General features: G+C 55.2%; 1 protein-coding gene across 1 annotated transcript in view; it reads right to left on the reverse strand.

The window, feature by feature from the left end:
• The window catches only part of Col16a1 (collagen type XVI alpha 1 chain), a 55402-nt gene that overhangs the window by 9443 nt on the left and 24286 nt on the right, over nucleotides 1-21673 (reverse strand). Inside the window, exons 39-63 of the mRNA XM_042685197.1 lie at nucleotides 21617-21670; nucleotides 21500-21526; nucleotides 20666-20725; nucleotides 20431-20478; nucleotides 20249-20302; nucleotides 16561-16614; nucleotides 16247-16279; nucleotides 13156-13272; nucleotides 12950-12991; nucleotides 12768-12854; nucleotides 11871-11915; nucleotides 10747-10791; nucleotides 9085-9138; nucleotides 8650-8703; nucleotides 8059-8112; nucleotides 6685-6729; nucleotides 6512-6565; nucleotides 6243-6278; nucleotides 5896-5958; nucleotides 4132-4203; nucleotides 3913-3966; nucleotides 3073-3117; nucleotides 2882-2926; nucleotides 2581-2634; nucleotides 1914-1967 (exon numbers count right to left, since the gene is read on the reverse strand). Coding sequence (XP_042541131.1) covers nucleotides 1914-1967; nucleotides 2581-2634; nucleotides 2882-2926; nucleotides 3073-3117; nucleotides 3913-3966; nucleotides 4132-4203; nucleotides 5896-5958; nucleotides 6243-6278; nucleotides 6512-6565; nucleotides 6685-6729; nucleotides 8059-8112; nucleotides 8650-8703; nucleotides 9085-9138; nucleotides 10747-10791; nucleotides 11871-11915; nucleotides 12768-12854; nucleotides 12950-12991; nucleotides 13156-13272; nucleotides 16247-16279; nucleotides 16561-16614; nucleotides 20249-20302; nucleotides 20431-20478; nucleotides 20666-20725; nucleotides 21500-21526; nucleotides 21617-21670 — 1350 coding nt within the window. The remainder of the gene's footprint in view (nucleotides 1-1913; nucleotides 1968-2580; nucleotides 2635-2881; nucleotides 2927-3072; nucleotides 3118-3912; nucleotides 3967-4131; nucleotides 4204-5895; nucleotides 5959-6242; nucleotides 6279-6511; nucleotides 6566-6684; nucleotides 6730-8058; nucleotides 8113-8649; nucleotides 8704-9084; nucleotides 9139-10746; nucleotides 10792-11870; nucleotides 11916-12767; nucleotides 12855-12949; nucleotides 12992-13155; nucleotides 13273-16246; nucleotides 16280-16560; nucleotides 16615-20248; nucleotides 20303-20430; nucleotides 20479-20665; nucleotides 20726-21499; nucleotides 21527-21616; nucleotides 21671-21673) is intronic.

Genomic DNA, 21673 nt, shown 5'->3' on the forward strand with positions numbered 1-21673 from the left:
CCACAAGGAAAAGCTCTGTAGCTGAGCACCAGGGCCCTCTCCCCACTCTGCTGGTACCCTGGTAACCTCCAGGAGTACTCCCTCCTGCACCCCATTACTGATGGCCAATATCCTTGCACAGCTCAAATGTCTTCTCCCTAGTCAAAATGGCACCTTCTCTTGAACCCCAGGACACTCAGTTCCCTGTCAGAGCACCTTCTTTCACTAGTCCCAGCAGGAAAGTTCTAGAAGCCATGGCCTGTGTTCTCCTCATCTAAGATCCTTGTGATCGACTATCACACAGTAGAAGTCCTGGACTGGACAGACAGGAGTAAGAGAAAGAACCATTTCATAAAATATTTTTTATATGAACATATGCACATAGCTGCTGAGCCTCTGTCAGCCACTCCTATGCATATCCTCCTTTGGCCTCAGTGGTACTCTCTAGACACTATGTGGAAAATAAACTGTACATTTGTGGGTGGGAATGAGAGGGAAAAGCCAGAAGACAGTGACCGAAGGGGAGACATGGTTCAACAGGAGTTGTACTCATTACCTGATTCATGTAACTGTAACCCCTCTGTATACCAACTCTACAATAACAACAATAATAATAAAAAGAAAAGAACCAGCATGCTCTCTACTTTCCATTCCCCTCTAGGAGTCTTCCTTTTTGGGAGTCATAAATTGGTTTTTGTTGTTGTTGTTGTTGTTGTTTGTTTTCTTTTTGTGTCAATACTGGGGCTTGAACTCAGGGCCTTGCACTCTTAGCTTTTTTGCACAAGGCCAGTGTTGTTCTACTTCTTGATCCACAACTCCATTTCCAGCTTTTTGATGGCTAATTGGAGATGAGTCTCATGGACTTATTCTGCCCAGTCTTGCTTTGAACCACAATCCTCAGATCTCAGCCTCCTGAGTAGCTAGGATTCATCGCCTGGCATTATGGATTATTTTTAATTTTTCCCAAGTCCTTCTAGAAATCAGAGCCAGCCAGGCTGCAATGGAATGGCAGTGTGTTTGGTTTCCTGGAGCCCATCAGCTTGGAGCCGTCACACTGATCAAAGGAACCAATTGGCAGTCTTGTGTGCCACAGATGGGAAATTGGTTGTTGCTTAATAAAGAGTCCTCTCCAGGTCACCCTAACTCAATAAACACACCACCTACTTACCCAGCTGCCAGGCCAAACACAGGAGCCACCCTCAGCTCCTCTTTCTACCCTCTGCCCCGTCCCTGTCCCAATTCAGGTCCCAGCAAGTCCTTCACCTTTAAACACAACCCAGATCCAGCCCTCAGCCCTCCATCCCTTCTCCATCCACCCACTTCTCTCTGAGTGTACCTACCCCAGGCTCCAACCCTGTCTGTGAGCCTTCTCCTGTCTTCGAAGCTCAGCTTTCAGGGTCCTACTGGACCCTTCCTCAAACTCGCCAGCCACAATGATGTTCTTGGGCCTCCTGCTCTGTGCCTTTGGCTCTGTGGCTCTACTGATCATTTTAGCATCTCCCACTGTCCCCCCAGACTGCTCTGATCCAGGCCTCACTTGTCCAGCAAGGGCTTCTTCTCCAGCTCCCTCCCTGACCCTCCCAGTGACACCATGTCACTGCCCGATGCTCTCCAGTTCATGTGTTTGTTGTGATTGCTGGGAAATGCCATGAGATCCTGGGCCTTTCCGTCTCACTCACTGCTGTTGCTCCAAAGCTTGGAACGGTCATTGAGCAGGTGCTCAATTATTTGTTGAGTAACTGAAAGACCGTCATCTGATAAGGGACCTTGAATGTGCCCAGAAAATAGTAAAGTGGTCAGTCAGATGAGCTGGGAGACCCTTTTTATCTCAGCATGGTTAACACCGAGCCTGTGGCTGGGCCCACCAGCTTGCCCAATCACCCCTGAATCCTAACTTGCTCAGAGACAGAGATAAAAAAAACAATTTCACTTACAACATGGCCAGGAGGGCCAGGTCGTCCCTGGGGTCCCATGGCGCCAGGCTCACCCTACAGAAGAAAAGGAAGAGGGGACACAGAAACAGACTTGTGAATGACACACAGCTGCAAAGGAGGAGAGGGCTGTGTGGAATTGGGAGAGACACCAATGGCCGGAAGAGTGGGGCTGGGTGCTAGCCTTCAGACTCAAGCTTCCTGGAGCCTGAGAATGCTAGGTTGTGTGTTTGAAGACAGTGACACAGTAGCCCCCTAGGGAAAGGGAAAGGGTCAGTTTCAACTTTTTTTTTTTTTTTTTTTTTGCCAGTCCTGGGGCTTGAACTCAAGGCCTCAGTGCTGTCCCTGAGCTTCTTTTGCTCAAGGCTAACACTCTACCACTTGAGCCACAGCACCACTTCCAGGTTTTTCTGTTTATGTGGTACTGAGGAATCGAACCCAGGGCTTCATGCATGTTAAATAAGCACTCTACCACTAGGCCACATTGCCAGCCCCAGTTACAACTCTTAAGAGGGAGAAGGTTCACGTTGTGGAAAGTGGGGTGAAACTTCTCAGAAGGCTAGGGAGAGGGAAAGCAGCCACTCTGCCACAAAGAGGAAGGAAATGGCTACACTAGATTCAACAGAGCCCAGAGCGATCTAAGTCAGTGTGCAGAGATCTTGGCTCTTACCTCTGCGCCTGGCCGGCCACTGCTGCCAGGAGGACCTGGTTTGCCACAGTCACCCTAAAGAGAGAGGGGTGGTCAGAGCTTGGTGACCCCCCAGCCCACATCAGAGGGGACCTGCCCCCTCCCTGGCATTGGTTAGAGACACCCTCATGCTAGTGGATGAGTTCTACGCCACACTTCCAGATCCTGGTGGCCTCAGGAAGCCGATGACATCTCAGCCAGGATCATGCAGAACCTCCACCCAGGCTGTGCCACCATGTCTACAGGGCATCAAGGAAAATCCATCCTGTGGAAGTCCCCCTACCTTGGGTCCAGGGAGGCCGGGGTGTCCTGTCTTCCCCTTGAAGCCCTTGAAGGAAAGACAAGGAGATGTCGTGTCCCCCACCTCCCTCTTGAGGTGAGGTGAGGGGGGAAGGGAGATCTGGAGGACATGTGCTGCCTTCTAGTTTTCCAGACAGTGCTGGGAGAGGGCTTAGAGCTCCCAACTCAACTTACCGGGGGTCCCATGAGTCCAGGGGGGCCAGCAGGACCGGGGTCCCCCTAGGAAAACAGGCCAGGTATTGAGGCAATTTTTTTCCCAGACTACATCCAATCACTCACTGCTTCCCCTTTACCAACTGCCCCCCTACCCTGGGGCCACCCCTCATGGTGAAGTTGCTGCTGTGGGAGGCAGAGGGAAAGAATTCAAAGCCCCTCTGAGCCTCTGACCTGCCAGGGGTGCTGTGTGGCCCAGGCGCTCTCTGAGCCTTGGCTCTCCTTCCTTCGGTACCAGAACAAGCTGACTTTTTTTGATGTCCTGACCTTTGCTATGATCCCATTCCTTTCAGATTTCCCAGCAAGACTCAACCAAGGAGCCAGGTGCTGGTGGCTCACGCCTGTAATCCTAGCTGCTCAGGAGGCTGACATCTGAGGATCTCAGTTCAAAGACAGCCTGGACAGGAAAGTCTATGAGACAATTATCTTCCATGAGCCACCCAAAAGCTAGAAGTAGAACTGTGGTTCAAGTGGTAGAGCCCTAGTCTTGAGTGAAAAAAGCTAAGGGACAGTGCCCAGGCCCTGAGTTCAAGCCCTAGTACTGGCATAACTCAGCTAAGAAGCCAGGCCTCGCTCAAGGCCTTTCTGTGTCTGTAGCTGATTCTTCCTAAAACCCAGCTGAATGTTTCCAGTCATCAAAGTCTTAGACTGTACATGAATTCTTATCACTGTCCTGCCTTTACAGATGCTAGTCCATCTAACCTGGCTAAGTTCACAAGGATGACTGAGAGAGCCTGGAACTTCCTACAGGAAAAGGAAGGAGGGAAAGGGATGCCTGTCCGCCCTGGCCTCCCATCTTACCCTCAGGCCAGGTTTGCCGTCCTTCCCATCCAGTCCATCCAGCCCAGCGGGGCCCTGTAGACAGGAGACACGTTTCTGCCCATTGTGCCAGGGCCTAGAACATGGGAGGGCTGAGCCAGGCCTTTAGCTCTCCCCATCCCCCACCCAACTCCCAGTCCTGCCACACATGTGCACACATGCACACAAACCCTGCCTGCCGGGCTGAGGACCCATGCTCACCTGAATGCCAGGAGGTCCTGGTGGCCCAGGGGAGCCAGGCAAGCCGGATGGGCCTCGAATCCCCTCGCTTCCCTGAAACCAGCAAAACCCGGCAAAGTCAGCAGGGCCTCGTCTTGCCCTGAGTCAAAGGGCCTAGGGATCGCCTAGAAGTCAGGACACCTGGCTTCTAGCTAGTACCTGAGCTGGCCTAAGTGACACATATAGAGTGATCTCCCCTCGAGGGTCTGCGCTTGCCTGCGAAGGTCCCCCTTTCCTCGCTGCTCGGGGAGGAGGGGCAGAGCCTCTTTAGTCCATCATTTTCTTGGGTTGACCCAGGTGAGGGGTGAGGGGGCATGTATTCAGTGAACATCACATAACAGTATGCAATGTGTACTGGCTTTGATGCCGCGAGGTAAAGAAAGTGGGGTGGCCCCTGTCCCCTGGGATTTCCCTGCCCCTTCAGGCCACAGGCCCGCAGGATCCATGGTAAATACAATGGTCCACATGTTGTGTATGGGGAAAGGGTCTGTGGGAGACGAGGGAGCTCACGATGGTCAGGGGCCTGGTAGCAGATGCTGGACAGAAGGAGGAGAAAGAGGCCTGCTGGAGAGAACCTCCCAGAAAAATAAAGATCTGGAAGCAGGCATATGACTGCTGGGCCAGGCTATCAGGGCCCCAGTGACGGGCGGGGCAGGAGGTAGGATAAACTTGATGGACTGCACTACACTTTATCAAAGGAGACTTCTCAGGGTGTTGGGGGACTCGTGGGGAGCCAGGAAGCTGAGGGGAATGAAGTGGGGACCCAGGGAGTAAGACTCCAGGCCCCTATCCTTATTTTAGACAAGGAAGCTTCACTTATATCTGTTTCACAGTTTAAAATTTTGTGTGATTAGCCTGGGAGATGACCAGTCTAAATCACTGCTCTAGTGGGGAGCCATGGAGGGTTCAGGAGGGAAAGGAGAGGGTGGCAAGAGGCGGAGAAGAGTGGCTGCTGCATTCAGTAGGGAGAGGTGGCTAACTGCATCAGCGGTCCCCACTAAAGGAGAGACAGAGCTGGGGGTCATTGCAATGCCATCAACTACCAGGAGGGGTCAGCACAATCCAGCCTATGTCAGTCCCACGGGGACTCAGGATGAACTACTGGCTTGAGTTTGGGATTCTCTGCAATGACCAGCTTGAGCTGGGGGGCTTGACAGGACTTTCTTCACCTGTACAGTGACAGGGTCACAAGTGGCTTCAGAAGAAAGCAGTTCCTACATGCTGAAGGTCTCCCATCCTGGGCCCACCCTCCTACCCTAAGCTCAGAAGCCCCCAAACCGTGGTAGGGCCAAACTCACAGACTGTCCATGTGAGGCTCCCCAGGCTGTGGCTCCTCGCTGTCACCAAGTCTCATACCATCCCTGCCCTCTCTGAGACCCTGGGACAATCTAAGTATGGCTGCTGGAGGGAAAGTTTTATTACCGCCCCCCACTACCACCGCCACCTCCAGGGGGTGCCCTCCAGTGAGACATTTCTGGTCTGGATTGCACTTCCCCCCTCCCTTGGCTCCCTGCTGAGGAGACCAAGATGGCCCAGGGCTGGGCTGCCAAGCAGGCTCTGCTTTGGGCCATACTCTACCTGTCTTTCTGAGCCTGACTGCTCAAAGGACTTAGTTGTTGTTGGGCCTGGCTTTGAAGCAAGGAAGTAGGTCTGCGAATTCCCCGTAGGCCCCATGCTAGGGGTGGAAGAGGGGCATGGGCACTGCCTGGCTCCAACCTGTGGCTGGGCCTTGGAGGTCTTGCTCACCTTCTCTGCTTGAGGCCCAGGAGGTCCAGGTGCTCCGACTTTTCCCGGGAACCCAGGGGGACCCTGGATCAACAAAGAAGCAGGCAGGATTTTTTTTTTTAATGAGGCTGGAGCCCATTCTTTCTTCTTCCTGTGTATGCTTCCCCGTGGATCATGAAACCAATTTTATCTTCTACAAATGTCTGCCTGGCCTTGTTGGGACCACCCAGGAGGCCCTTACTGGCCAGGTTGAGTTCCTGGAGAGAGGCCTGGCCACCCAGACTGCTTCTCTGGCCTCTTCCCTCCTCTTCCAGGCCGGCCCTCCCCATGAGAACACATCACAGAGCTGGCTTTGTGTTTTCACTCACCGGTAGGCCTGGAAAGCCTGGCTGGCCTTGGAATCCCTGAAAGAAACAGCAAGGGACAGCGTGCTGTGCCATCTCTCTCTGCCTGGCCGCCCAGGTGGAAAGGGTGACAGGCTAAGGCAGCCTCAACTCCCCCCCCGCCCCTGCACCCAAGCCCTCCCCCACCTTCCACCCAAGAGGCCAGCAGGTCCAGCTCTCCACAGGACCTGGGAGGCTCTCATTCAGGATTGGTGGGGTGGGAAGACTGATGCCCACCAGAAGGCCTTACTGACCTGGTCGCCCTTCTCACCGGCAGCCCCTTGGGGTCCTCGCTCTCCTCGGGGACCCTGTCACCAGAGCGAAGAATGGAGTTGGAACCCAATCATTCCTGTCCCAAGCCAAAGAAGGCCCGCTTCACACCCTCCTTCCCCTCCCCCTCCCCTCCCCCCCCCACCCGTTCACTCACCGCTGGGCCTGTGGGACCAGGGAGGCCTTCGGAACCTGGTGGGCCCTGGGATTAGAGGAACACAGTCAGTCCCTGGGGGGGGGGGGACGTGCAGTGGGCAGCCCTGCGGGTGAGCAGGACTCCTCCGCCTGGTCCCCTCAGGCTGCCTCCTCTCTATCTGAGTGACAGGACCAGTCAGCCAATAAATAGCTGCCAGCCTTTCGTCCTCAAGCACAGTTCTGATTAGGCTACCCTCTCTTGCTCAAGAACCTTCCATGACTCCTCTCTGCCAACTAACACGAAGCACATGCTTTTCACCCATGTTAGGGTTTGAGGCATCCTGTAAATCTATCACCAACCACTCTTCCTGGCCTCACTTCCCAGGCAGACTGATGTTCCCCCAACTTGCTCTGTATGTTTGCACCCCAGAGCCTTTGCACGGCTCTTTCACTTGGAATTCCCTCCATTGCCCACTCTTTAGGTCTCCTCAAGTCCTAGCGGATGATTACATGGCCCCAAACTGCTCCTGTAGTCCCTTACCCATGGCCTCTCTCTGTGGGATTCCCTCCTCTATTCAGATCTCAGCTCCAATGCCACCTCCTCCTCCATGATGACCTCCCTGACCTTCTGTCTGCACAGCATCCTATGCACTGCTCCAGCCCCTTCCGGGCTCCTGGGTCCTTAGTCTCTGTCTTACATTAGTCTCTGTTTCTCTGTTTATTTATCTCTTATCTGGGCCTGCCTCGCTCACTGCAGAATCCTCAGAAGGGCCCAGGCACCTAGTCGGCCCTTGGGACATTTTTGCTACTCAATAGCCTTGTGATGGCTTTTGCAGATTCCCTGCTGAGGCCCTGGTGACTTCTTTTGAGGGGGGTGGGGGGAGTAAGACTCCAGACCCAGCTCAGCTGATCTCGGAGTTGAGGTCTGAGGTCTGTCACCAGATAGATTTGGTCTCCAGCCCAGACTCTCCTACTTACTCCCTGATTGGCTGTAGGACCCTGGATGAATCATGGCAGCCCCCAGCTCCTGGCTCTGCACGGGAGCCCCATGAAGGGTGGCTGAGCTGGGGACTGAGTCCCAGGCCTGATGCTCTGGGCAGCCACTCTGGCAGGAGGAGCCGTGCCAGCCACCCAGGCCATTCCCCAGCAGGCAGCCGGTCTGCACAAAGCCTGCTGAGATCCTGGCAGCGCAGCCTCCGCCTCTGCCGTCACCAGCCTGCCACAGCTGGAGCGTCTCAGGGGCAGGGGAGACAGGGGTCATGAGCTCCTCCTCACTGGCTGTCAGGAAAACCTCCAGTCCCCAGTGGTGGTGGGAGGTGGAGGCGGAGGCGGCTGCTGTTTGAAGCCCTTCCTTCCACCCCCTCACCATCCATTGCCACCAAGACTCAAGACTCACCAACTCCCCCTTCTCTCCTGCAGGCCCTGTGTAGCCTCGCTCTCCCTTGATGCCCTGATGAGAGAGAGGGAGGGAGGGAGGCAGGGAGGGAGAGAGAGAGAGAGAGAGAGAGAGAGAGCGCACAGAATTAGCCCAATAGCCTGCCCTTCGCAGCGCTAATGCGAGGGGTGGGGAACTGCAGCTGGCACCCAGACTGGCACTTGGAGGCTAAGGGCACCAAGGAAGATGGCTGGGGGAGGAGAGCCCTGGCCTCTGTGACCTCCCTCCTGCCACTGTGGCCCTCAGTGGAGAGCCGGGCCGCGCCCACCCAGCGGCTCCCCTGGGGATGGCCATCTCCCCAGCTCATCCCACCCCATGGGGAGTTTTCCATTCTTGAGACTTAGTGCTGTCTAGCCTTCAGGCAGAGTAGTGGGGCCAGCCCGCCTACCAGGGGGTCCACAGGGAGGGTGGGGAACTGCAGGAGGGACAGGGCAGGGGCAGGGGCTGGAAGGCCTGGAGAGGAGGGGCTTGCTGAGGGATGCCCAGCCTGGGTCCGTCCTGACCACTAGCCTGAGCCTCCGGCACCCCCAGAGCCAACATCTCCATACTCACAGGCAGCCCGGGGGGGCCCACAGCACCTGGGTAGCCAGGCTGTCCTGGAGGACCCTGTAGAGAGAGGCAGATGGGATGGGTCAGGCCCCCACATTGCTGTCCCCCCCCCAAGAGTGGAAACATCCAGATTATCCCTCTAGCAGGGAGGGCGTGGCCTGTGCTGGGCCCCAGGTTAGGCAGAGCTCCAGAGCTGACTAGAGGAGAGGAAGGAGAGGCAAGAGGCGGGGAGAGCCCCTAAATGCAACAGCTGAGGGACCTGGGACAGGCAAGGGGCAGGGAGGTGGGGCAAATGGAGATTGAGCTCCTAGCATCTGTGGACACCCACACATACCAAGGGTATCGGGGCCAGTCAGGAGTTCCACCTCCCAGCCTCCCTCCTGTGGCCTCCTCGGGCCCCCGATCTGTCTTCCCAGAACCCGGGCCACCTCTTCTTACCGGCTCCCCCTTGTCTCCTGTCAGGCCCGTGAGGCCTCGCTCTCCTTGGAGGCCCTTGGAGAGAAAACTCATGAGACACCATAGAGGATGGCCAGCCCCGCCCAGCCTCCCCCCGCCCCACAGGCCTCTGTTCCCACCCTGGGCAAAGGTGGGGGTCACTAGTGGCCCCTCTGTATCCCTAGCAAAGTGACTCTAGAGGTGTGCTTCAGAGGGGGGGGCTGTCGGACACATATCCACATAGAGGTGCCTTTCTAGAACATACTCTCAAGGCAGTCGGCCATCAGTGTCCCCCTCCTTCCCCTACCCCACTCTGTGGGGGAACTTGAAGTGATTGTCACCCATGGGTCCTGTCTGAGATGTACCTTTAGGAGGGTGACAATCAGGTGTGTGCTCCTTCTGAGGGACAAACATTAGGAGAGGGTGCTCCCCACTGAAGTGTGTCACCAGATAGCCAACACTTACCTGTCCAAGCCCCACCCCACCCCAAACCATCTCCTTCCAGAGATGTGGCCTCTGCCTGTCACTGCGTTACAGGGCAGGGGACATTACTTTCCATGGAAGCCAGAGCCCAGGCTCTGGCCCTTACCCCAGCCCTCACACCTCTGAGAGATCCCATTTTGCCCCTCACCCTCCTGTCCTGGACAAATGGCGCCCAAACCTTTTCACAACACAAGACAGATGGCTAGACAGACAGATGGCCCCTTCACCCAAGCAAGCAGAAACAGACACGGCTTGGTCAGAGATGAGGACATGGGGACAGATGGGACCGTGACAAGGAGGGGCCCTGCTCCCAAGCCTCCGCCACCAGGCCTGGGAGGAGAGGAGCTAGGCCCCGGGAAGACAAACTCTGACAAACAAAAGGTTAGCTTCTGTGACGCAGGAGGGACCGGAAGGGAAGGAGGGGAGATGACTGGAAACACACCTGTGACGGTGACAGAGGCAGAGCAATGAACGACACCTGGCAGAAGGCAGCGGGCACAGAGGGGCAGGGCCCTACGACACCCAGAAACCCACCTGGCCGGCATTCCATGTCCAGCCTTGGAGAGGACTGGCACCGGAGCCAAAGAAGGGAGAGGAAGAGGAGGAGGCTAAGGGACAGGGTGCGGGGCAGGGCTGCCTTCGAATCCCTGGGGTGCCTCTGGACAGCTTTGCTTAAGGCAGCAGGGCGGCCAACCTGTGCCAGGCTGCAGTGTGAAGCCCTCAAGCTTTGGCATCTTCGCCAGGCTTGGAGCCAGGTGCCTGGCAGAGCCCCAAGAACTACTTTCAGCAAATCTTCAGTCCCCCACGGCAGGTGGTGGGAAGCGGGAAGCAGAAGTGAGAAGAGGGAGGGAGAAAGGGGCTCCCTATGGCCCAGCTTCCAATAAGAAGGTAAAAGAGCTCAAGAGGACTCACACTGAGGAAGGATGGAGAGAGAAAGGAGAAGGAAATCGGGGGGTGGTGAAAGAAAACGGGAGGATGGAGAGAGGTCAGAGACTGTGAGGGAAGAGAGCCAAGGGGTGGAGACCTGGTATGTGTGTGGGGGGGGGTGTCGTTAGCAACCCTGCCTACAGGGGACAATGGGGAGGGAAGAGCGGGCCACGACACCACAGGAAGGGGCAACAAGCAAAAGCCACGGAGACCTGGCTGGTGGGCAGGGGTGTTGGAACGCTACTAGGTTCTTACAGGCAGTCCGGGGGAGCCAACAGCACCAGGGAAACCTGGGGGGCCCTGGTGGGAGAAACAGGCAGGGTCACATCTCACAAGCACAGTCACCCTGGGGTGGCTTGGGGCACGGTCTGGGGCTGGGCCGAGGAGAGGAGGTCTTGGAAGGATTTTCAAGGCAGCTGGAGGAGAGATTCCTTGGCCACTGTAGCCTATAAGATGACCACTTGTCCCCCCTCCCTGCTCCCACCTTGTTCCAGAAAACACGCTTCCTCCACCTGCAGAAAGACACACTGGACTCCACCCAGGAGTGGAAGTCTCTCCTTCGGGGCTCGCTCACCCTCCCTCCACCCCACCCACCCGCAAGCAGGTGGTTCCCAGGCTCTGATTTTCTCCAAAGAGCATACTTCAAGATTTTTGTTTTTGTATTTGTTTTGTTTTCCCCCCATCTATCTTTCCTTTTCTTCTCTCTCTCTCTCTCTCCCCCTCTCTCTCTTTCTTTTTTCTTTTTGCCAGTCATGGGGCTTGAACTCAGGGCCTGGGCACTGTCCCTGAGCATATTTTGCTCAAGGCTAGCCTTCTACCCCTTGAGCCACAGCACCGCTTCCAGCTTTTTCTGTTTATGTAGTACTAAAGAATCAAACCCAGCGCGTCATGCATGCTAGGCAAGCACTCTACCACTAAGCCACATTCTTAGCCCCTCCTCGCCCCATCTTTCTAGTCACTTCTTTCCTGCCTTACCATCACTACTACTAAGGGTGGACGTCCCAGGTCTGGCCTCTGCAGACTTGCCATAGAGCGCAGCTCTGCCCCAGTCCTGATCCTTGTGGGGTTTCATGTCCCATGGGCAGAAATATGGCCAGACGCCACATACCTCCCTCACCAGGCAGCATCCGTTGTGTAAAATAAAACACATCAGGGAGGGGGCGGGGGCAGAGATGCCCCTGAGAGCCTCCCCCGGGGCAGGACCACAGGCAATGGGGCAGAGCAGGGCACATGGTGGTGGAAGACCACAGTCCCTAAAGACACTCTCTTGAGAGGGGAAGAGGGCGGACAGCAGATATTCCTGCTCAGCTTCTTTTGGGGACAAGGCAGCTGGATGGTGTCTGAGTGCTGGGACCCCTTTAAGAGCCACAGGTACTTACGATAGGGCCTGGGGGTCCCGGGGAACCTCTCATGCCAGGTGGACCCTGCAAAGGAAGCCCATGGAGATAGATGAAGCAGCTGAGGCCCAACAGAGCCCCGGATCACAGCACCTTCCTCCCAGTCTGCCACAGCCATTGGCAGCAGGGAGCAGCTGATGGGAAAGCAGGAGCATTTAGCTGATATTAAAATGGCCTTGCATTTATTCATTCAGCCATCTAACAAATGTTTATTTAGCAGCTATTATGTACCGGGCACTGATCCAGGGACTGAGAACACTGCTATACACAAAACATTAAAAAAAAAAATCCTTCCTTGCTGTACCCAATCCCAGAGATGAAGCGGACAGAAATAAATATTACAGTGGACACCTGTGGAATGTTCCTGAATGACATAAATACACAGCAGGGTGGCAGGTCGAGAGTGCATTGCACAAGCTGAGAACCTGTGACTCACACCTGTAATCCTAGCTACTCAGGTGGCTGAGATCTGAGGATCACGGTTCAAAGCCAGCCCGGGCAGGAAAGTATGTGAGACTCTTATCTCCAATTAACCACCAGAAAACCAGAAGTGGCGCTGTGGCTCAAGTGGTAGAGTGATAGCCTTGAGCTGAAGAGCTGAGAGACAGCGCCCAGGCCCAGAGTTCAAGCCCCACAACAGACAAAAAAAAAAAAAAAAAAGAGTGCAATGCAGGCCAGGGGCCTTTAGAGAGCCTGGTGCAGGAAGGCCTTGCTAAGGTAACATGGGATGCAGAGGGGGTGCAGAATGGGCCCTGAGAAGAGGGGTGCAGGCAGGAAGCAGAGAGGGCCTAGAGTGTCAGGACTGCAGAGGGTGTCAGGCAGGGAAGGGAGACCCCTGGAAGACCTCCAGGAGGATGGAGAGCCAGGGCCTCTCCTTACCTCTTCTCCTCTCTGCCCTGGCACCCCTGGGGGGCCTGGCAGGCCGGGGCTCCCAGGACAGCCGGGGTCTCCTTCACCATTGTCTCCCTGGAGAAGAGGTAGGAGAGTGAGCAGCCAGGGCATCTTCCTGTGGGGAAGGGAGGAAGGGGAAGGGGCAGGGAAGGGCGAGAGGGCTCACTCACCCTGGCTTCCTCAGCTCTTGGGCGCTCCCGCTCCAAGAAGCACTGCGGGGAGCATAAAAAAGTCTGTGTCCTGTGAGGTGGCCAGTGAGCACTGCGTTTCCCCCGATATGCACGCTACACATGGGGTCTCCACCACACACACACACACACACACACACACACACACACACACACACACACCAGGGCTGTCCCCACTCAGTCCCTACCCGGGCGCAGTTGTCCAGGCCTGGCACACCAGGGACACCCTGGTCTCCCTTCTCTCCTTTCACCAGGACAGATGCGGGTTGGGCCATCTGGCCCTGGGCACAGTCCCCGCAGATGCTCTGAGGAGGAATCAGGGAGAGCGGTGGAGCCTCTCAGCCCAGGGCCAGGGCACCTTGCCCAGGAGCCCTCTGCCCACCCTCAAGCCACATCCCTGCAGCAGCTTTGCTCCCGCCTCAGGGGACCCACTGGCTTTGGGTTCCCTCCAGGAAGCAGCTCTGGTGGGGCCAAGCCAGAGCACTTTCCAGACAGGCGTGTGGGAGGAGGCACAGGGGCCCGCAGAGGGGCCATCTGTCCCCGCTGCTCTGACAACCTGTGCCTGCTGTGAGGACAAGCCTTAAGGATCCAGGCTGGAAGGGCTGGCTCCCATCACCAGGGCCTCTGCCCAAGGGAGCCAGGGAAACAGCTGCAGGAGGAGCAACTCGTGGTGGACGCCCTGGGGATGGACCTGCCCTTGCCTCCCAGAGCAGACAGGCTGCCACCTGCTCCCCAGTGACCCAGGGCTCTCTGGGTCACTGACTGAGAGGCTGACAGAAGCTATGGGTCCTTTCCTCCCAAGATTGGTAAAAACCACATGGGCTGCTCGGGGTCGCAGTATCAGCTCCCAAGCCTGTGCTGCGGCCCTGGTCGGTCAGTGTAGGAACCTTCTCAATAAAGTTGCTTCTTTAATAAAAAAAAAAAAAAAAAAAAAAAAAAGATTGGTAAAAACCAGACTCCAGTCTCAGACTCTGGAGCCTAGAGTGTCCCTGAGCACTGGGTCCCTGGGTCTGGGCCCCAAGCAGGAGCCCGGAGCTCATCTTCTCTGCTCCCAGCAAAGCCCAAGGATAACACAGTCATTTCCCCAGCCCGGGACCAGGCCAGATAACACGCCAAGCATTACCTCGTTCAAACCTTAGGGTCCAGCAAGGCAGGTGATTTTATGAGCATTGTGGAGACAAGAAGGCTGACATGCAAAAGTGATGAGCTAGGGCCTCAGTGGCTCATGCCTGTAATCCTCGCTACTCAGGAGAATGAGGTATGGATATCATAGTTCAAAGCCAGCCTGGGCAGGAAAGTTCGAGAGACTCATCTCCAATGAACCACCAGAAAACCAAAAGTGGCACTGTGGCTCAAAGTGGTAGAGCACTAGCCTTGAGCAATAAAGCTCAAGGACAGTGCCAGATCCTGAGTTCAAGCCCTAAGACCACACATACACACACAAGAGGAGGAGGAGGAGGAGGAGGAGGAGGAGGAGGAGGAGGAATGAGGAAGAAGAAGGAGGAGGAGGGAGGAGGAGGAGGAAGGAGGAGGAGGAAGAAGCAGGAAGAAGGAGGAGGAAGGAGAAGGAGAAGGAGAAGAGGAGGAAGGAAGAGAAAGAAGGAGGAGGAGGAAGAAGAGGAAGAGGAGGAAGAGGAAGAAGAAGAAGAAGAAGAAGAAGAAGAAGAAGAAGAAGAAGAAGAAGAAGAAGAAGAAGAAGAAGAAGAAGAAGAAGAAGAAGAAGAGGAAGAAGAGGAAGAAGAGGAAGAAGAGGAAGAAGAGGAAGAAGAGGAAGAGGAAGAAGAGGAAGAGGAAGAAGAAGAAGAAGAAGAAGAAGAAGAAGAAGAAGAAGAAGAAGAAGAAGAAGAAGAAGAAGAAGAAGAAGAAGAAGAAGAAGAAGAAGAAGAAGAAGAAGAAGAAGAAGAAGAAGAGGAAGAAGAAGAGGAAGAGGAGGAGGAGGAGAAGGAGGAGGAGGAGGAGGAAGAAGAGGAAGAGGAGGAAGAGGAAGAAGAAGAAGGAGAAGGAGAAGAAGAAGAAGAAGAAGAAGAAGAAGAGGAGGAGGAGGAGGAGGAGGAGGAGGAGGAGGAGGAGGAGGAGGAGGAGGAGGAGGAGGAGGAGGAGGAGGAGGAGGAGGAGGAGGAGGAGGAGGAGGAGGAGGAGGAGGAAGAGGAAGAGATGATGAACTAGTAGGCCTAGTTACACAGGAGACTGAGCTCTAGAGATCACGGTTTAAAGCCAGACCAGGCAGGAAAGTACTTAAGATTCTTATCTCCAATTAACCTGCAAAAAAGCAGGCAGCCTCCTCTGGACTGTGGACTTGGCAGTGGCCAGTCCCTCGGGCCGCCATCTGACCCCTTCTGCTCTCTGTGTTCAGTTTCCCTTTGGGGTCCTTTGAAGAGCAACATGCTTATAAAGCCAAGTTAGGAGAAGCAGGGTCAGATCCCAAGTTTGGAGGCACTGAGTCATTGTCCTGGGCAGAATGTGGGGGGACTCAGGCTTGACAGAAATCCATCAGGGGAGAAGTAGGGGTCCCACTGCCTGGAACCCCACGGTGACCCAACATGAGGCTGCTGCCAGCTGAGCCCAGTCTTTCCTCCAGCTGCTTCTGGAGACATCTGTTGTTCTGAATGCACGCAGGTGGGCAGGCCCCAAGCTCTGCCTGACCGAGGCCCGCTGGGGTGGTGAGATGTCCAGGATGCTAACCAGTTCAGGACGAGCTCAGGGAGGCTCTGGAGGCCCAGGGGTGGGAGGGGTCCCCTGAGGATGCTGAGCTGGGGCGGAGAGGGCAGGGGGGAATCCAGGAACCTGAAGCCACCTTTGGGAATGGCTGGCCATATTCTCATCTCTAGAGGTCACTGCGGACGGGATAGGGGTGAACCTTGGTTCCCTTCTGGTGGGTCTTCAGCATGTCCGTGGGCCCTGACACAGGCTAGCATTAGGATTGCTTCTCAAATCCTTCCTCCGCCTTGCTTTTTGCACGGACCACCCAGCCATCACTGAATCCATCCTTGCATGACTCTCACCCTCTGGATTCACTTTGGAAGCTGCTGGCTGTCCTGGCTGACCCAGGTACTATGGGGCCTCCTGGCCGGCTGCTCTGCACCAGCATCCACTGGGTGGGTCCACCATAAACCCTCACTCAGCGAGTGTTGCCTGGGGTGTGCTATAGGCCAGGTCCTTGCTTGGAACCAGCAAGCTCATCCTCTGTCCTCCAGGAAATGCTGAACGCTTGCTATGAGGGCCGCCCTCAGAAGACACCCCCCCAGTGCCTCCCTGCCCCCCCCACCAGAACCCTCTTACCTTAATGAGGTGCTGCTCGATAGGTAAGGAGCCCTGCAAGAGACAGGCAGACAGACAGACATGTGGGCTCTGGCAGGGGATGGGGGGACGGGGGAAAGGGGAGGCAAAGGACTCAGATGACCAGTCACAACCTTGAGGATCATGATGCCGCTGGGGTTTCTTCCAGCCTTAGGAGGAAGAGAGAAGAGGACCCCACCACCACCACAGCTCAAGGGGCTGCACGCCAGCTCAGCCTGGGAAGGGTAGGGGAAAACTGGCGGGGCGGGGGGTGGGGGTGGGCGGGCAGTGGCCAGTGAGTCCTGGCTGGCACCTACCAATTCTGCTGTGAGCCCAGGCTGTCCTGGCAAACCATTGTTTCCAGGCACTCCCTGTGACCAAGAAGAGACAGGAATGAGCCCCGGGGGTGTCCCCCTCTCTCCTCCCCACCCTACTGCCGCTTCCCCTCTCCCTGCAGAGCTCAGTGTCCTGGCCAGCACATGACTGCCATCTATTCTTAGCTTGGAAGTTTCCAGACAGTTTGGGGAGGAGAGGAAGCTTAGGAGCCCCAGAAGAGTAACCACGCCCTCCCCCCAACCCACAAGGACCATATCCCCCACGTGGCAGGGGTTAGGGTCTTCTAACTGCTGTTTCTCATTGTCTTCCCTAAGTCACTTAAAACAATTTATTTTCTCGCCAGGCACTGGTGGCTCACGCCTGTAATCCTAGCTACTCAGGAGGCTGAGATCTGAGGATCGCGGTTCAAAGCCAGCCCGGGCAGGAGAGACCGTGAGACTCCTATCTCCAATAAACCACCAGAAAACCAGAAGTGGGCTGTAGCTCAAGTGGTAGAGCACTCGCCTTGAGCTGAAGAGCTGAGGGACAGCGCCCACGCCCAGAGTTCAAGCCCCACAACAGACAAAAAAAAAAAAATTATTTTCTCATGTAACCAGTATCACAGGTATCTCCATCTTTGAAACAAAACAAAGTTGGGAGGGATGGGGGAGAATGAGGAAAAGGGGGACACCGATCAAGATGAATTTTACTTGTAAAATTAATAAAATTCGTAAAGGGTCACTCCTTTCTATAAATATTTAAATAATAATAGTAGTAGTAGTAGTAATAATAATAGAACTTGAAGCCGATATGTAACTTGCCAAAGATCACAAGTCAACTAGGGCATGGGCTGAGATGCACTGAGGGCCACGGCTTCCAAGCTTTCTCCTATGTGCCCTTTCCACGCCATACATCCTGCACAAGATACCCTCCAGCACCGATGCTGGCCAATCAGCCTTCCCAGTACAAATCCTGATCACCCGCCTAACTTTTAGCAGGTTTACGTGGAGGAAAATAAACCCAACTCTGGCCCTCAGCTCCCTGATCTGTAAGACAGGGGTGGTTTGTGGAGAGGCCGTAGGGCGCTCAGAGCAGCCTCTTCTTGCTCCCCTGGCAGAATCTCAAGGCACATTTGCTTATTAGTCACTCCACCGCCCAGCAGGGAGGATGCTTCCTTCTGAATCCCTAGCGCTAGACAAGGAGGAGGTGGCCAGTAAATATGTGTTGAGTGAATGCTCTGCTGCTCAGCCTGCTCCTCCCCTGCACAGGGCTTCTTTGGCCGGCTCAGATCTAGCTCCCAGTCTGGAACACACACACCTGCTCCCAGTAGTCCTGCCTATCTAAGGCGGGCTGTTACCAGGCTTGGTTCAGGCCTGAGTCAGCAACTACCCAGTGCTTTGTAGCCCTTCCCCCAGTGCCATGAGGGCTTAGAATAGTGCCTGGCCAAGGGGAAGGGCCTTGGACATTGTAGGTTTTTTTGTGTTGGTAATGGAGCTTGAGCACAGCGTGCTTGCGTGGCTTTTTGGTTCAAGGCTGACACTCTACTACTTGAGCCATAGCTTCCAGATTTTTTCTGCTGGATAATTGAAGAGTCTCTTGGATTTTTCTGTCTGGGTTGGTTTTGAGCCAGGATCCTCAGATTTCAGCCTCCTGAGTACCTAAGATTACAGGTGTGTGGTTTTTTTTTTTATTACTATTGTCATTATTATCATCATCCTTCACTGTGATCCCTTCTGCAATCCTGGTGTATTAGCTCAAGTCTGAGATTGATTGCTTTTCCTGCCCTTCCAGAACTAAATGTGCCATGTGAAGAAGGCAGCCTGAGCTCGGCTCCCTATGAGCTACACAGCTTTGGGCACATTTCTTCACTACTTTGCCTCCATTTTCTCATCTAAGAACTGGATTAGGACGAATGCATTAGCCAGACACTGGGATTATGTAGTCTGGGGGGCAGGAAGGGGCTCTGCTGCTGAGCCTGCTTCTGCACATGGGAGAGCAGGGTGGCCCTCTTGCACCCTGACTGGTGGGGGCGGGGGGAGTGGGGAGTGTGCCTTAGTGGTGCCTCAGCTTGGTCTCCAGCAACAAGACCAGATGGGGGCGAGGGGGGGGGGGAAGGAGACTCAGCAGTCACTCCTCTCTGCCCCATTGCCCAGCACGGCCTGGCAGGGTGCACACTACGCCAGCACCCACAGTTAATGAGCCACTGCGAAGAGACACTGTGCGTTCCCTGCAGATGGATTGCTGTACCCTGGCACTGCCTGGGAAGCAAGGGTGAGGCTGCGTGGGCTCTGGTTCCTGCTTTGCAAACCACTGGGGGCTGGCCTAAAGGCAGCAGTATGGAACCGGGAGAGTAGGGGCTGGGGGAGAGAGAGCTTCCCAGGGAAGCCCTAGTCCAGGGTGGCTGGAATCTGGGCTTGGGGGACCTTGGACAGAATGCTCAAACCCTCAGAGCTTCAGCTTTCCCAGTGGTGAGTTAGTGGTAACACTGCTTTCTTCCTGGAGCTAATGTAAGGCTCAAATGAATAAGAGACTGGACATAAAATACTTACAGTAGCCATCATTACAGGAATGATGGGTGATTTTGCCTGAGCACTTTGTTACATGGCAGGAAGAGTTCTAATACACTTCACCTGTGTGAACATTTTCTCTCTTTTTTTTTTTTGTGGTAATGGGGATGGAACAGGGCCTCATAAAGGCTAGCCACACACACACAACCCCCATCCTGTGGATTAATTAATGTAATGCCCATAAAAGTCCTATGAGGTAGGTGCTGTAATTATCTCCTTATGAGGTTGACCAACTGAGACACAGAGGGTTTGAGTAACTTGCCCTGCATCACACAGCTAGGACTCACACAGCCAGAGCTGGGTTTCAACTCAAGGCTTCCTGACTTTGAAATGGCAAGTCTAAGCAAAATGCTAAAGAGATCCCAGTCCCTCACACTAGCCCCTCACTAGCTCTGGCCGCCTTGCTATCCCTCAAACACATCTGGTACATCCAGGCATGTCTCACTGCCACCTCCAGGCCTTTGCGTGCGCGTGCTGCTTCCCCTGCCGGGAATGCCTTCTCCCCTCCTCAGGCTTACCTCAGTTCAGGCTTAGTCTGAGTTCAAGTATCACATTCTTTTCAGCACTTTTCCCAGATACCCTTCCTGCCCCATTCCCATTTCTTATCCCTCTGTCCTGCTTTGCTGTCACCTTACCACATGCCACATTCTAACAGACTTTGTTTTATTCATCATGCTTATTGCCTGTCTCTCCTCCTAGAATCTAAGCATCAAGATGGCAGAGATTTGATTTGTTTGTTTGTTTGCTGCTGAATCGCCACCTAAACCCGTGTTGGAAAATAGACAAGCAAAGATGTGTGTTGCATGAACAAACGAATGCTGAGTGCTGTTCAAACTTGGGGTGCTCTCTATGAGTGCCAGGGACTTGGTTGTGACCCAGATTCTCCCCGGGGCCTGGGCTTGGCACATACTGGTGGGGTATCTGGGCTAGCCTACAACAGGGCATGCTTCCAGAAAGGTCTGGGGGTGTGCAGGCCTGGGCCAGCTGGCCTGGGCCAGAGAGGGAGACACCCAGGTGTGAGTGGAGGAGTTAATGCAGTGCACATGGGGTCTAGGGTGGAGCAGTCACCATGATGGTCTGAGCCCTGTCACCCCAATTCCGCAGTCACCTCTCCCCCACTTACCTGCAGCCCCGGCATTCCAGGGGGTCCTGGAGGTCCAGGGACACCCGGGGGACCCTAGGGAGAGAAGACGAGATCAGAGCCAGGAAAGGGCTCCGCCGCTTTGCTGAGGGCAGCGGTGTGGGGTGGACAAGCCGCGGGCGCTGCGGACAAGAGTAGAGCCAGAGGAGACAAGCCACACACACCTGCGGGCCCGGCTGGGAGGAGCTGCCCATCCAAAGTCCCGGAGCACCCTGGGTGGGAGTGGGGGTCGCAAAAGAAGGGGAGAGGTTATAGGCAACGTCGACACCAAGCGCAGGGCTGCATGAGGAGGCGGCTGGCTGAGGCGCAAAGCCCCGCAGGGGCCAGCGCACACTGGTAGCAGGCCAGGCCAGAGGCCATGCCTCTCCTCCAGTGGGCAGAGCCCTTGGCATCACTTACCGGCATGCCGGAGAAGATTGGGTCCCCTCGGGATGGGCAGGAGCACTCCCCTGGCTCTCCCTGGAAAAACAAAAGCCTCGTTTAGAGAGGGCGAGGGTGGGGAAGGGAAGGGCCCAGAAACCACATCATGATGAGGTAGCACAGGATCTAGCGGTACAGGCCAGGGTTAAAACACCGGATCCGCCTCTACTGTTAAAATGGGGACAGAAACCACAGAAATAGTAGTTCCCGCTTGTAATCCTAGCTACTCAGGAGGCTAAGACCTGAGGATCGTAGTTCCAAGCCAGCCCAGGCAGGAACGTCCCTGAGACTCTTATCTCTTAACCACCAGAAAACTGGAAGGGGCGCTGTGGCTCAAAGTGGTAACAGTGCTAGCCTTGAGCAAAAGAGTTCAGGGACAATGCCTAGGCCCTGAGTTCAAGCCCCAAAACTGAAAAAACAAAAACAAAAAAAAACAAAGAGCACTGACTGCGCAGGCTCATGTGCAGAGCTCTGGGTCTGCCTCAGTAAGTGTTCAGTTCTGGCCGTGGGTCCCCTGGTCCTCTGGGCCCTGCCTGTTCTGCACCCTCTGTCCCAGTCCCTCATCCCTCTGCCCTTGTCCTCTCATCCAGCCTGCTCAGGTGGCCTCTGGAGTTCTCTGGTCTCCTGAGATCTTGGCTGAGCCCTGAGCCAGCAGCCAAGTGAAGCTGGGAGTCTTGAGGCCCCTGGAATCAGGGCGCTGGTAAATAGCAAGGAAATGGAATGTTCTCCCTTCTCCCCACTCACCCCCCTTCCCCATCCTCCTACACACAGGTTCCCCTGGTAGTGGTATGACCACAGGACCTTGAGACATACCTTCTCTCCTCGAGATCCCTTTTCACCCTGCAGAGAAGAAATACTGGGAGGTAAGTCAATGGGGGTGGAGATCCAGGACCAGTCCCAGCTTCCTGCCGCCCAGGGCACCATACTCACTGGAGTCCCTCTGGCTCCTGGAAGTCCAGTCTGTCCTTGCGGCCCATCTTGGCCCTG

Source organism: Dipodomys spectabilis, unplaced genomic scaffold (assembly GCF_019054845.1).
Source record: "Dipodomys spectabilis isolate Male_0828 unplaced genomic scaffold, ASM1905484v1 ptg000002l, whole genome shotgun sequence".
In the NCBI taxonomy this organism is placed as follows: domain Eukaryota; kingdom Metazoa; phylum Chordata; class Mammalia; order Rodentia; family Heteromyidae; genus Dipodomys; species Dipodomys spectabilis.